Source organism: Astatotilapia calliptera, chromosome 17 (assembly GCF_900246225.1).
Source record: "Astatotilapia calliptera chromosome 17, fAstCal1.2, whole genome shotgun sequence".
Lineage (NCBI taxonomy): Eukaryota > Metazoa > Chordata > Actinopteri > Cichliformes > Cichlidae > Astatotilapia > Astatotilapia calliptera.
This window is the reverse complement of record NC_039318.1, coordinates 3,374,581-3,387,720: the sequence shown is the minus strand read 5'-3', so window position 1 is coordinate 3,387,720 and position 13,140 is coordinate 3,374,581. Positions and strand designations below refer to the sequence as shown.

General features: G+C 41.2%; 1 protein-coding gene across 3 annotated transcripts; it reads right to left on the bottom strand.

Moving 5' to 3' along the window:
- Nucleotides 1-15: 15 nt before the first annotated feature.
- LOC113009251 (angiopoietin-related protein 5-like) lies at nt 16-3,177 on the bottom strand. Of its 3 annotated transcripts, none has more exons than XM_026147454.1 (7): nt 3,055-3,177; nt 2,702-2,782; nt 2,555-2,582; nt 2,362-2,453; nt 1,642-1,759; nt 1,256-1,441; nt 16-1,062 (listed from the first exon to the last, which is right to left on the bottom strand). In XM_026147454.1, the coding sequence occupies exons 2-7, from the start codon at nt 2,774-2,776 to the stop codon at nt 764-766; spliced, it is 798 nt and encodes a 265-aa protein (XP_026003239.1). In that variant the 5' UTR covers nt 2,777-2,782; nt 3,055-3,177; the 3' UTR covers nt 16-763. The 3 variants fall into 3 exon arrangements, with proteins under 3 accessions (XP_026003239.1, XP_026003238.1, XP_026003237.1); XM_026147453.1 differs by lacking the exon at nt 3,055-3,177 and adding an exon at nt 2,937-3,045; XM_026147452.1 differs by lacking the exon at nt 3,055-3,177 and having other exon boundaries at nt 2,702-3,045.
- Between the last annotated feature and the right edge of the window lie 9,963 nt (nt 3,178-13,140).

Genomic DNA, 13,140 nt, shown 5'->3' with positions numbered 1-13,140 from the left:
GACAATTTGGAGAAAAATTATTTATACCAAAAGCATGACCTGTGGTCAGATGAGACTAAACTAGGTCTATTTGGGTAAAGAGATACTGCTCATGTTTGAAGAATGAATCCATCCACAACCCAAAGAATACCGTCCCCAAAGTAAATATGAAAAAAAGATATGAGAAGATTTTGAAAGTAGTCAGCAGCAAAACTTGGGTTCTCGTGTTCTCTTTCAACACGACAATCTCCAAAAATATACGTTGGCATTCTGGTCTGCACATAGCCCTGACTTGAATCCCATTCTCAGGGGTGAAGACCAAGAACCATGCCAGAAGATGGTCAAATCTGGAGAAGTTTAAGAGATTTGCCAAAGAAGAATGGTCTAGGACTGCTCAGGTGGTGCATGTGAGACTTGTTGAAAAAGACAACAAAGGACTGCTGGCTGTTATCCAGCAAAAAGGATTTTCAACATAATTACTGGCAACAGAGGGGCTAATAATGTTGACTCTGGCATATTTTAGTTCTTGTAAAATTATTTTTAATACATAAAAAGAGAGGGTAAGCAGTGCTTTAACAGGAAGAGACCTCGGGTAGAACTTGATTATCTGGAAGGCATGTTTTTCAGTTTAGTACAGAAATGACTAAGCATTAACAATACACTGATTTTCATGCTTTTAGCATTGTATTTTACATATCTCCTTCACAGTTACTTTTCTTAAAAGCTTTGTTGAAAGTTTTTTGCAGAATGAAAATCAGCACTTGATAATTTGAGGAGGTTCCTTTCACACCGACTTGATCATCATTCTTGTGGCCTTGGCTGAGTATGGTGCAGGTGGTTTCCAGGTGCGCCAGTGGAGGCCCGAAGCCCAACCTATGTGTTCACCGTAGGAATGCCAGTCACCGTTTAGATTGGCGGACCCACACTTGCTGTACCACCACCCACCGCCCTCTCTAACGGTACATGCTCCAACAGCAATGTCACCAAAGATGCAGGGGGAGCAGCCATCATTATCGCGGTCAACTGTGCTAAAGCCATAGCCATTCTGATCAATGCCTTTATAGGCACCACGGATGGCATCACCTTTGGATAGAGTGGGAAACAAATCAAGAAAAATGAATTTTTAAAATTCACAGGGTTTCTTTAAAGTACAAAAAAAAGAACAATATCTAACACCTGATTGCATTAACAAACAGTGAGTAACATTTATGTGTATATAAAAAGCAAAAGAAATATGGCGACAGTAAAAACTTCAACAGGCTTCAGGCTTCAGTACCTGCATTTCCACGGTACTTCCCAACATGTAGTTTGAACGCAGTTTTCTCATTTCCCAGTCTAAAGTTTTTGTACTCAGCGAAAGCAGTCCCATCTTCATGATCCCACAGATCCACCCTCATTGTCCACTTCTTGGACTTGTCTTTGGTAAGATAAAAAATCTTATTCAGCCCGAGCCAGTGGTCCTCTGAAAATCAAAGCACAAAGAAATAAATGGTAAATGGCCTGTATTTGTATAGTGCTTTATTTAGTCCCTAAGGACCCCAAAGCGCTTTATACTACATTACACTACAAAGAAAAGATTTAATATTTTCATGTTAGATCCATTCTTGATCTCTAGGATTATATATCACTACATCATAATAATAATCATTGTAATTTATTTACGTGTCAGGTTTCCAAAGCCAGTTTTATATGCTGCCCATTTTCTGTGGAAAGAAACGGCTCCTCCGCTTCGTTTTTGAAACACCGTCCAGCCTCCATCTGGATGCATCTCACAGTAAACCTGAGTAAGAAGTTCATTCACCACATATTAAGAAATTCAGCTGGCATTTACTTCTACTTTTTATCTAAGGAGCAAGAAACATTTTAGAATATGGCCTACAAGTAGTGGAGTAATTCACCTGTAATAAATGGAAATTGAATATTTTATTTGAAATTACAATCTAATCATACTAACCTATGAATACTTAAAAGTAGGTACACTACAATAACTCGGGTTTTTACAGGAAACAAAGAAATTATTATATTGTATGTTAAGTACAGTGTAAGTAATTTTAGCTTGTGTAAAATGTCATGGTAATTTTGCAGAAAAATAAATATTTATGTATCTTACATCCATTTAGATAAGGGGAAATTACACCCTTGGTCGGGGCTATATTATCGAGTATATAACCAGAAGCTCAGTGTGCTTTTTGTTTAACATTATTGTTAACTTAATAGTTATGAATATAAAGTAAACTGTATCCTGTTATCTATAACCAAATGAAACCTTGTTCTGGTGAAATCATTTGATAGATAAATTGCAGTTATAGTTTACAGTGCTGCTTCTGTTTGCTGTGATCTTATAAACATGACTTTGTTATTATTTCTTGGCTCGATCGATACCTTAAACTTGGTCGCGGCTCCATTTGGCTGGATCGTATAAACGCCACTGGATGCTCGTGGTGACAGAGTCTTAATCTGTGTGCAGTCTGTTCCTGAGGCGTACACCATAACAGAAAGAAACACAATAAGAAGCAGAAGAATAAGACTGAAATAGTATACTTATCTGAGTAATAACAAACAAGATGATCCATACCTTGAGGAGAACCTGCTTTGTCCTGTCTCTAGCAATACAAAGAAACAGTTTTAAAGTGAGTCTTAACCTCGTTTAAATATCCATCTTAAATACTGACAATACAGAAGCAGGACAGACCAAGTAGGGAAAGAATTTTAAAGCTCTTACTTTTACCCCGGCCTGTTCTGTGCAGCTCGAAAGAAATGCCAGGATGAGTCCACAATACACAACCAGACTCTTCATTTTGACCTGTGTTTAAAACAGACCAGACTGTAAACAGTGTTTAGTCCGATGAAAATTGCTGGTAACTCTGCTCTCAGAAGATGACTGGCTGCTCAGAGTAACTCTGTCCTGTTCATTACTGCAGCAGTAATAGTCAACAGTTTTTTCTCCAAACACATACTTGCGTGTTAGGTGAACCTTAAACCCCGTCTCAAGATTAACAACAGCAGCAGTCCCTTTATCCAATAGCTTAACTACCACACCCCCTTCACTGCTATGACAAGCGCGTCACTTCCTACCTTAGGTCAGTGTGAGTGTGACAACTCAAATCTGAACAACTGATGCAGTCATCCAACATGAACTGCACTGTTCTCTGAAAGAGCTTGTTTACCTAATGTTACACAACTTTCACAATGCTAATTTCTCAGACCTCTCTGGCTACACCTCTCTCTAACATTCCAACTGAGTAGTTCTATTTGCACAGCAATAAAGTCAATGTTTGTGGAAGCCAGTTACAGACATTATCTTTTTATTGACTCGGATAGCAAGGGATGTTTACAATTGCTCCTTTGGCGTCTGTAGTTAGAAAAATTACATGTTTCCCTTAAATCTAAATTTCTCTTCAGATATTGTTATTCCCCAGAGACTCTGCTCAGTCATTTCTTCTTATTCTTGAAGATGATAAATTTGATGTAGATATGAAACTGAAAGAATAAATTCTAACTACTTTTAAGCAATTGCCTAACTTTTTATTTAATGGCTCCACCAGATGAAATGTTTTAACCATTTAAGCATGGCACCAAATTTTCCAGTTATTTATGGTTTGTAGTAGTTTCAGTGATCGCCAGGTGTCCCATGAGACGTGTCGTTTTAAGTAAAATGTTTTTGCAACTTTTAACTTCAACTTTTTACTATGAAACACAGAGGTGCCACAGTTCTCAAACCAAACTCTGGAAGTTGATCAAAAAACGATTTATGTCTTATTTTTCCAAATGTTTACAGTAACTTTGGATAAAGCACTTGTGAGATGCTCCACATTTCCCTTGTGTATCTGCGATAATGTCTATATGTACTCTAGCAGGATGATTTTTGTGGTTGTTATGCTACAATCACAGTAGGAAAAACAGTGGTTGGAGAATGCAACACAACCAAAATTACTGTGTATGGTGCGCAATGAACTTGGTTGTTTCGAGTGATTGTTTCGACGACGGGGCCAGCATGACGCACAGGGTGACGGCTGAGGGAGTTGCATGCTTAATCTCTGGGTGACCTTGGTTAGAGCAACTACTTCCAACTGGTTTTTGACAGCAAAGAAATTGCAATTGTTTCTAGGGAGGTTGCAATCTACTCTGGTGTGACTGAGCCATTAAATACAAAAAAGCTAGACTGTGGTGAGTAGAGCAGACAATAATAGCAATTAAGTATGTTATTGTGTGTACCCAATAGGGTAAGCATGAACATGCATGAAGATTGTCACACATACAGCGATTATCAACAGCTATACATATAATTCTTTTGATTTTCACATTTATCATCCCCCTGTGAATCCAATGTTATTTGTTTCCACAATGGAATTTCACCACTAAATAGGGAATGAAGAAATTGAAAAATTTGATGTAATTTGGTGTCATCGAGTCAAGTGCTGACTTGGAGTCAAAATTGGGACCAGTCATTGGTTGGGAGCAATGGGACATCTGCAAAAGGGATGTTTAGTGCAGCTATCAAGTTGAAAGCTATCAAGTTGAAAGCTAGCAGTTACAGTATTAACATTTTATAACCTGTTACCTTGGTCTTGAATATTATTAATGGAATGACCATAAAAATGACCATTTTTATGGTCTTTTTTTTTTTTACCTCTTCTTTTGTGGCAAACTAGTAATGGAGTGGGCTCATTGGAGGGTGAAAGAAGGTATCTTTTGTAATTAACTGATTTAAGCCTTGTGTAACAGAGATGACTGTTAAGCTGTGAATGCTAAGTTATGAAATTTGGGCATGTGCTATGGTACTAAGGTTTATCCAATTTATTGTAAATCTATTGTGTGATATGTGTAGTGTGGTGTATTTTCCAGTTGTTTAATGATTCAAAAGCTGTATATTTTAATTATATAAAACTCTAAGTAGCCAATTATGACCAACTGTCACCAACATGATTATCACTATTGTTTTCATCAGCAGTGATTTTTGAATTATTTGCCACAATTATTCATCGGTTTTAGTGACAAAAATATTTTTAATGCACTGCCATCTACACCAAACACTGCTTTCGCATTTTCTCACCTGTACAAATCTTTACATCCAAGTAAAACTGGTCTTCCGCCTTCCTCCTGCTTTAATTCAGTGCATCTCTTATCAGAAAAATAAAAAATTGACACCAAAACTTAAAGAAATTACATCAACAGGGCATTGCCTTCACTTTTACATTGTCCTACATTCCTGCTAATTAAAATTTCTTTGCAGGAAATGTGTTTAGTATAAGTCCTTCACTACATGCATTGTAGGGGGGGCGTGGTATGAAAAGGGGAAAAAAACCCAAAGAAAATGCTTGGACACTGCTAGCATGGGCGCCCACACAAAGGCAAAGCAGGAGATGAAGCATCGCTGAATATGTTTCCAAAACAACTTCATTCTAAGCAAAGACTAGAAAATATGGTGAAGCATATCTTCCCTTTGGCTTCACCTGCACAAGTGCCAAGATAGGTCTCCCTTGCATAATTGGTTTTCCCTTTGTTGGAAGCACGCGTTGGGCTCTTCAAATCGCGGACAAACAGTATCCCACATTCTTAATTTTTAGTTCACAAACACTTCTTTAATGACTAACTACTGACATTTTGGGGATGTTAGCTCTTTATACAGTAAGGTTACAGTGGGATACAAATAATATCAGGCTGATCCTGCCACGATTTGTTCCCTCAGTTCAAATCACGGACTAACAGTATCCTACAGTTGTTTATGTTTTTAAACCCATTTTGCACAGAGAGGCATTTTTTGACAAATGTATTGATAGCAATGTTGAATATTATTATCCATCCATCCATCCATCCATCTTCATCCGCTTTATCCGAGGCCGGGTCATGGGGGCAGCAGCCTAAGCAGAGAGGCCCAGACCTCCCTCTCCCCAGCCACCTCCTCCAGCTTATCCGGGGGAACACCAAGGCGTTCCCAGGCCAGCCGAGAGATATAATCTGTCCAGCGTGTCCTGGGTCTGCATGCCCGGAACACCTCACCCAGGAGGCGCCCAGGAGGCATCCTTGTCAGATGCCCGAACCACCTCAGGCTGGCTCCTTTCGATGTGGAGCAGCAGCAGCTCTACTCTGAGCCCCTCCCAGATGGCCGAACTTCTCACCCTATCTCTAAGGGAGAAGCCAGCCACCCTTCGGAGGAAGCTCATTTCTGCCGCTTGTATCCGCGATCTCGTTCTTTCGGTCACTACCCACAGCTCGTGGCCATAGGTGAGGGTAGGGACGTAGATCGACCGGTAAATTGAGAGCTTCGCTTTTACACTCAGCTCCCTCTTCACCACGACGGACCGGTGCAGCGTCCGCATTGCTGAGGCTGCAGCCCCAATCCGTCTGTCGATCTCCGGCTCCCTTCTCCCATCACTCGCGAACAAGACCCCGAGATACTTGAACTCCTCCACTTGGGGCAGGAACTCATCCCCGACCCGGAGTGGGCACTCCACCCATTTCCGGCTGAGAACCATGGCCTCAGATTTGGCGGTGCTGATCCTCATTCCCGCTGCTTGACACTCTGCTGCGAACCGTTCCAGTGCGAGCTGGAGGCCCCCATCCGATGAAGCCAACAGAACCACATCATCCGCAAAAAGCAGATTCTGAGGCCACCAAAGTGAAAGCCCTCCGCCACTTGGCTGCGCCTAGAAATCCTGTCCATAAAAATCATGAACAGAACCGGAGACAAAGGGCAGCCCTGGCGGAGCCCATCACCCACCGGAAACAAGTCAGACTTATTGCCGGCAATGCGAACCAAGCTCTTGCAACGGTTGTATAGGGATCAAATGGCCCATAGCAATGGGCCAGACACCCCATACTCCCGCAACACCTCCCACAGGACAGCCCAAAGGACACGGTCGAATGCCTTCTCCAAGTCCACAAAACACATGTAGACTGGTTGGGCAAACTCCCATGCACCCTCAGGTATCCTTGAGAGGATAAAGAGCTGGTCCAGTGTTCCGCGACCAGGACGAAAACCGCATTGTTCCTCCTGTATCCGAAGTTCGACGAGTGGACGAACTCTCCTTTCCAGCACCCTGGCATAGACTTTCCCAGGGAGGTTGAGGAGTGTGATCCCCCTGTAGTTGGAACACACCCTCCGGTCTCCCTTCTTAAAGATGGGGACCACCACCCCGGTCTGCCAGTCCAGGGGTACTGCCCCTGATATCCACGCAACATTGCAGAGGCGTCCACAACGTCCTACAACGCCCAGAGCCTTCAGGAACTCGGGGCGGACCTCATCAACACCAGGGGCTCTGCCACCAAGGAGTTGTTTAACTGCCTCAGTGACCTCGCCCCCGGAAATTGGCGGGTCATTCCCCTCATCCCCAGACTCTGCTTCCTCCCCGGAAGACGTGTCAGTAGGTGCACCGGGTCTGTCCAGCGTCCTCCCCCGCCACCTGATCCAACTCATCACCAGGTGGTGATCAGTTGACAGCTCAGCCCCTCTCTTTACCCGAGTGTCCAGAACATATGGTCGCAGGTCTGGTGATACGGTTACAAAATCGATCATCGACCTGCAGCCTAGAGCGTCCTGGTGCCACGTGCACTTATGGACACTCTTATGTTCGAACAAGGTGTTCGTTATGGCCAAACTGTGATTTGCACAGAAGTCCATTAACAAAACACTGCTCGGGTTCAGCACGGTGGCACGGTGGTTAGCACTGTTGCCGCACAGCAAGAAGGTCCTGAGTTCAGTTCCAACATCAGGCTGGGGTCTTTCTGTGTGGAGTTTGCATGTTCTCCCCGTGTCTGCGTGGGTTCCCTCCGGGTACTCCGGCTTCCTCCCACCGTCCAAAGACATGCAGCTTGTGGGGATAGGTTAATTGGATAACCCAAATTGTCACTAGGTGTGAATGTGCAAATGAATGTGAGTGCGAATGGTTGTTTGTCCCTGTGTGTTAGCCTTGCGACAGACTGGCGACCTGTCCAGGGTGTACCCCGCCTCTCGCCCTATGACAGCTGGGATAGGCTCCAGCGCCCCCTGCGACCCTGAAAAGGATAAGCGGAAGTGAATGGATGGATGGATGGATGCTCGGGTTCAGACCAGGGAGGCCATTCCTCCCAATCACGCTGTCGTTACCCACGTGAGCATTGAAGTCTCCCAGGAGGACAACAGAGTCTCCAGGTGGAGCACCTTCCAGCAATTGATTAAAGCAAAAATGAAAGCTTTCACGTAATGTCAAAATTGAAAAGCTTCGATTTTTGAGTTCATATATTTGTTTATCTGACTCAGAGGAGTCAGTGCCTTACCAATCATGAACCTCACTGCACGTCACTGATGTGAGTTATGAAACATTGCTTAATCACTTATCTGGATTATGTGTTAATATTTTTGACTTTGTTTTGTAAAGAGGTTGAAAGGAACCAAAATAGGAAACTTCCCTCATATTGAGTTCTTATCTCCACCAGAATCCCAGCATTGATGTTCGACGGGAATGCATTCTGAAAGCTGTCTGTGTCTACTTAAATGAAAAGCCAGATAACCTGTTCAAGGAATTCTTGGTAAGTTAAAAACGGAACGATCAGTTATTTTCCTTTTTTTAAATTTGGGATTGGAAATGGAAGGTGGACTTACTTGTCCATATGTATATGTACGCAATTAACTTATCTTTTTCTTTTATTTTTATTTATGTGGATCTTGGAGCAAGCAGAGAAACAGAGAAGCTGACTTTGGGAGTCTATGTTGTTCAGACATGAAGGAGCAAACTCTGCAGATACACCTGAGGACATTGGTGTCATCGTAGAAGGATGCACTGTGCAGCAAGCTCTTAGTGATGTGGCAAAGGGTTGTGCCCTCCTGCTTGGACTAATCTACACTCTAAATCTGAGCATTTGAATTTCTTCAGAAGGTACTGATGGAGTTAGATGGGAACAACCTATCCATGAAGGTGCAGGTTCTGAAAAACAAACTGCTTGAGTTTGAGCAGCCTGCACTCTATAGTTCTATAGAGGACACTGAACTTCTGCAAGGCCTTTCACTTTTCTGCGTTCTTTGTTCTTGGACCTTTACCAACATCCAACTACACTGAAAAAGACTGCTCCTAACTTTGGACTTCAGTTTAAGTTTTGAAGCAAAGGTTATTTTTCTAAATATGGACAAAAATGACACTAAAGTAATTTCTCCCTGCTGTTTGCAGGGCTGTATTGTGGGCTTTTCATTGTAGCCCAATCAAGTTTACATTAAGTCATGTTAATGTTAAAAGGGCGATTGTGGCTCAAGAGTTGGGAGTTCGCCTTGTAATCGGAAGGTTGCCGGTTCGAGCCCCGGCTTGGACAGTCTCGGTCGTTGTGTCTTTGGGCAAGACACTTCACCCGTAGCCTACTGGTGGTGGTCAGAGGGCCCGGTGGCACCAGTGTCCGGCAGCCTCGCCTCTGTCAGTGCGCCCCAGGGTGGCTGTGGCTACAATGTAGCTTGCCATCACCAGTGTGTGAATGTGTGTGTGAATGGGTGGATGACTGGATATGTAAAGCGCTTTGGGGTCCTTAGGGACTAGTAAAGCGCTATACAAATACAGGCCATTTACCATTTAAAAATGTTGGAATCACAACACTTTCCAGTTTTAATCATTTCAGTTTAACACGACATTCTTTATCTTGTCTTCCTGCGCTTAAAATGCACTTGAATACATGTAAAGATTGTTTAGGAAAAAAGATCTAGAAGCATTTGAATTGCTCAAAGTGTGCTTCAACAAGTTTTACACAAAGTGTTATTAAAGTTAGGTTAACTGAATAAACTTGTGTTCGATTTTTTAAATTTACAAACTTAAATAGAGTAAGTTGCAATTCTGTTAAAGTGATTTAATCCTATAGTTTCAGTAGAGCGTGTTTTGGGTGAGTAGATTTATCAGATTTACTTAAAATTTGTTGTTCAAATTAAATATATCATACATTTTATATTTCACTAACCCAGTTGTGTGGAACCGGTTGACATAACTGGGTGGAGTAAATACAACATTTTATTTCTTAGAGTGTATAGAAAAACATATTATAGCTCCCATATCAACAGCCATAAAAGAGGGGTGGCCATTCTTATGGCGAACAATATGTCATTCGAACTCTTTAAAGAAATAAAAGATAAAGAAGGACGGTACATTGTTGTAAAGGGCAAAACCTTAAATAGTGTCTTGACTTTTGTCTGTATATATGCACCACCAAATAGTCCCAAATCATTCTTTAAAGATCTTTTTGACCTAATCTCAGTGGAGGCAGAGGGAATTTGTATTTGTGCAGGGGACTTCAACGTAATATTGAATTATAATTTGGACACGACTAGTCAAACTAGATGCAAAACACATATAAGCAGACACTTAAACTTGACACTTGAGGAAACGGGACTGGTGGATGTCTGGAGATTACTGCACCCTTCACAAAGGGACTACACACATTACTCAATTCCACACTCAGTGCACACCCAGACTGATTATTTTCAAATGCAAAAGGAAGAATGTCACAGAGTGTTAGACTGTAGAATCGGGGTAGCGGATGTCTCAGGGCATAATGCGATTTTTTAAACAATTCAGTTGGACTCACTTCCAAAGAACACGGTTTGGCACCTTAATGTTGGGCTTCTGAATAATTTTAAAAGAATTTTTTTTTTAAAAGAGCTGGAACAAATCTTCAGGACTAAAAAGGACACCATAACACAGAAACAAATTTTAGAGGTTAAAATACAAATAGAAAATTTATTGAATCAGGAAGCAGAAAGAAAGGCAAGATATTTGAAACTAAATTATTATGAGATAGGCCCTAAATCTGCCAAATTATTAGCTCGCAGACTGCGAAAACAACAGATAGATACAGCAATACACAAAATTAGAAACCCTATAACTCAAAAGTTGGAAACTAAACCGGAAGAAATAGAAAACATTTTCAACAATTACTACCAAAATCTCTATCTGCAAGAAGGAAATGTAGATGTACAATCAATGAAAAACATTTTGTACTCCCTAGATCTACCTACCATCGGGAAAAACCAAAACGAAGTACTTACTAAGGAAATCACAGTAGAAGAACTGAATAAGGCAATCAGTAGACTGAAAGCCAACAAAACCCCAGGCAGTGACGGGTTCCCCGCAGAATGGTAAAGGTATTTCGGGAGAAGCTTAACCCTATATCCTGCTAAGAACTCTGAATTGGACATTAAAGAATGGCCAGATACCCCCGTTGTGGAATGATGCTATCGTATCTTTGATCCCCAAGGAAGGAAAGGAAGGATGTAATATTGTATCTGAGGGACTTGAACACCTCCCTTCCTAAGCTTCTGGAAGTAATAGCAGAATTTCATGAATGCTCGGGATATAAACTAAACATCGCAAAAACACAAATGATTCACTTCAATTATGTACCGAGCAAAGAAATTAAAGAAGGCTTTAATATCAATTGGAAAACTAAAAAAATCAAATATTTGGGTGTCTTCATAACAAGAAGCCCAGCTTCATTGTACATCCATCCATCCATCCATCCATCCATCCATCTTCATCCGCTTTATCCGAGGCCGGGTCGTGGGGGCAGCAGCCTAAGCAAAGAGGCCCAGACCTCCCTCTCCCTCCAGCTTGGAGGAGGTGTACAGTTCATTGTACAGTTCAAATTATTTTCCAATCACGGATGATATTAGAAAAGACTTGGAGAGGTGGTCAACATACCCATTGGACTTTAGCAGCAGAATAAATGTGATAAAAATGAATATAATGCCAAGGCTGCTGTACATTTTCCAGGCACTGCCGGTTGAAATCCCATCTCAACAGTTCGAGGCCTGGGATAAAATGTTGTCGATATTCGTATGGGGAGGCAAAAAAGGCAAGAATACACTTCTCCACCCTGCAGTTGCCAAAGGACAAAGGGGGTGCCCAACCTTAAATTATATTTCCAGGCAGCACAATTACCCTTTATGCCTATGGTGTGATAATTCATACACTGCAAAGTGGAAACAGATTGAGACACAAGATAGCACGGACTATAATGTCCAGACACTGTTAGGAGAAAATACCTTAACTGACATTATTAAGTCAAAACTCGATCCCATATCCCAGTTTTCATTACAAATGTGGTACTCTACTGTCAAACATTTAAAACTGCAAAATGGCCGGAGGAAGTTGAGATGGATAGCCTTGGACAAGAGTTTTAAACCAGGACAATATGACTGCTCTCTGTTTAATTACCAAAAAGGACAAAGTTAGGAGCTTTCAAGAGCTTAAGGACATGTTTGAATTGGAAAACCAGGATTTTTTTCGATATCTACAACTTCAAGATTATTACAATAAAGAGATAGCTGAAGCTGAGATGATTAACCCTCTAATTGAAACATTGTGCGACGCCTACCAGCAGAAAACTACTAAACTAGCATCCAAATTATGCTCTAATTTGATGAAGAATCAAAGATTTACCTCTTTATATGTAAAGACAAAATGGGAACAGGAACTAAAACTATCAATTACAGATGAAACATGGTACCAGTTATGGGGTTCACTTCAAACGTCTACAAATCCCCTACAGTGACGGGAATTTAATTGGAAATGTCTTATTAGGTTTTTTATCACTCCTCACATTAGGAGTAAGCAGTTGGGCATACAGCACCCTTGTTGGCGAAACTGTGGTGAAATGGCAGCTAACCACTCCCATATCTTTTGGTCTTGTTCTAAAATTAACCCATTCTGGAAAACAGTGAATGATACCTTACAAAAAGTCTTTGGTTACAAGGTCCCTGAGGATTGTACTGCTTTATTTTTAGGAAATATTGATGATAGAGTTAAAAGAGAGGACTTATATTTAACTAAGATTCTTCTTACTGCAGCAAGAAAAGCCATTACCAGGCTGTGGCTTAAGCCTGAGGCCCCAACTTTCCTTCACTGGACAAACATAATTCAAAAAGTATACATAATGGAAAAATTAACTTTCGCATTGCGACTGAAACTACAGCTCTTTACTCAGAACTGGAAGAAGTGGTCAATGTTTATCATTTCTGATGCAAGAATTGACTTTACTCTCTGAGAACTGTCTCTTATCTGGAAACCATAACAACAACGACATGTAGTCCTGTAGATTTTTATGGATGTAACTTTTATTGTTATTATTAATATTATTATTATATGTGTGCTTTATCTTTATCTACCTGCATATAATCTGTACGAGGGGTTCAGTGGAAAACCAAATTACTGT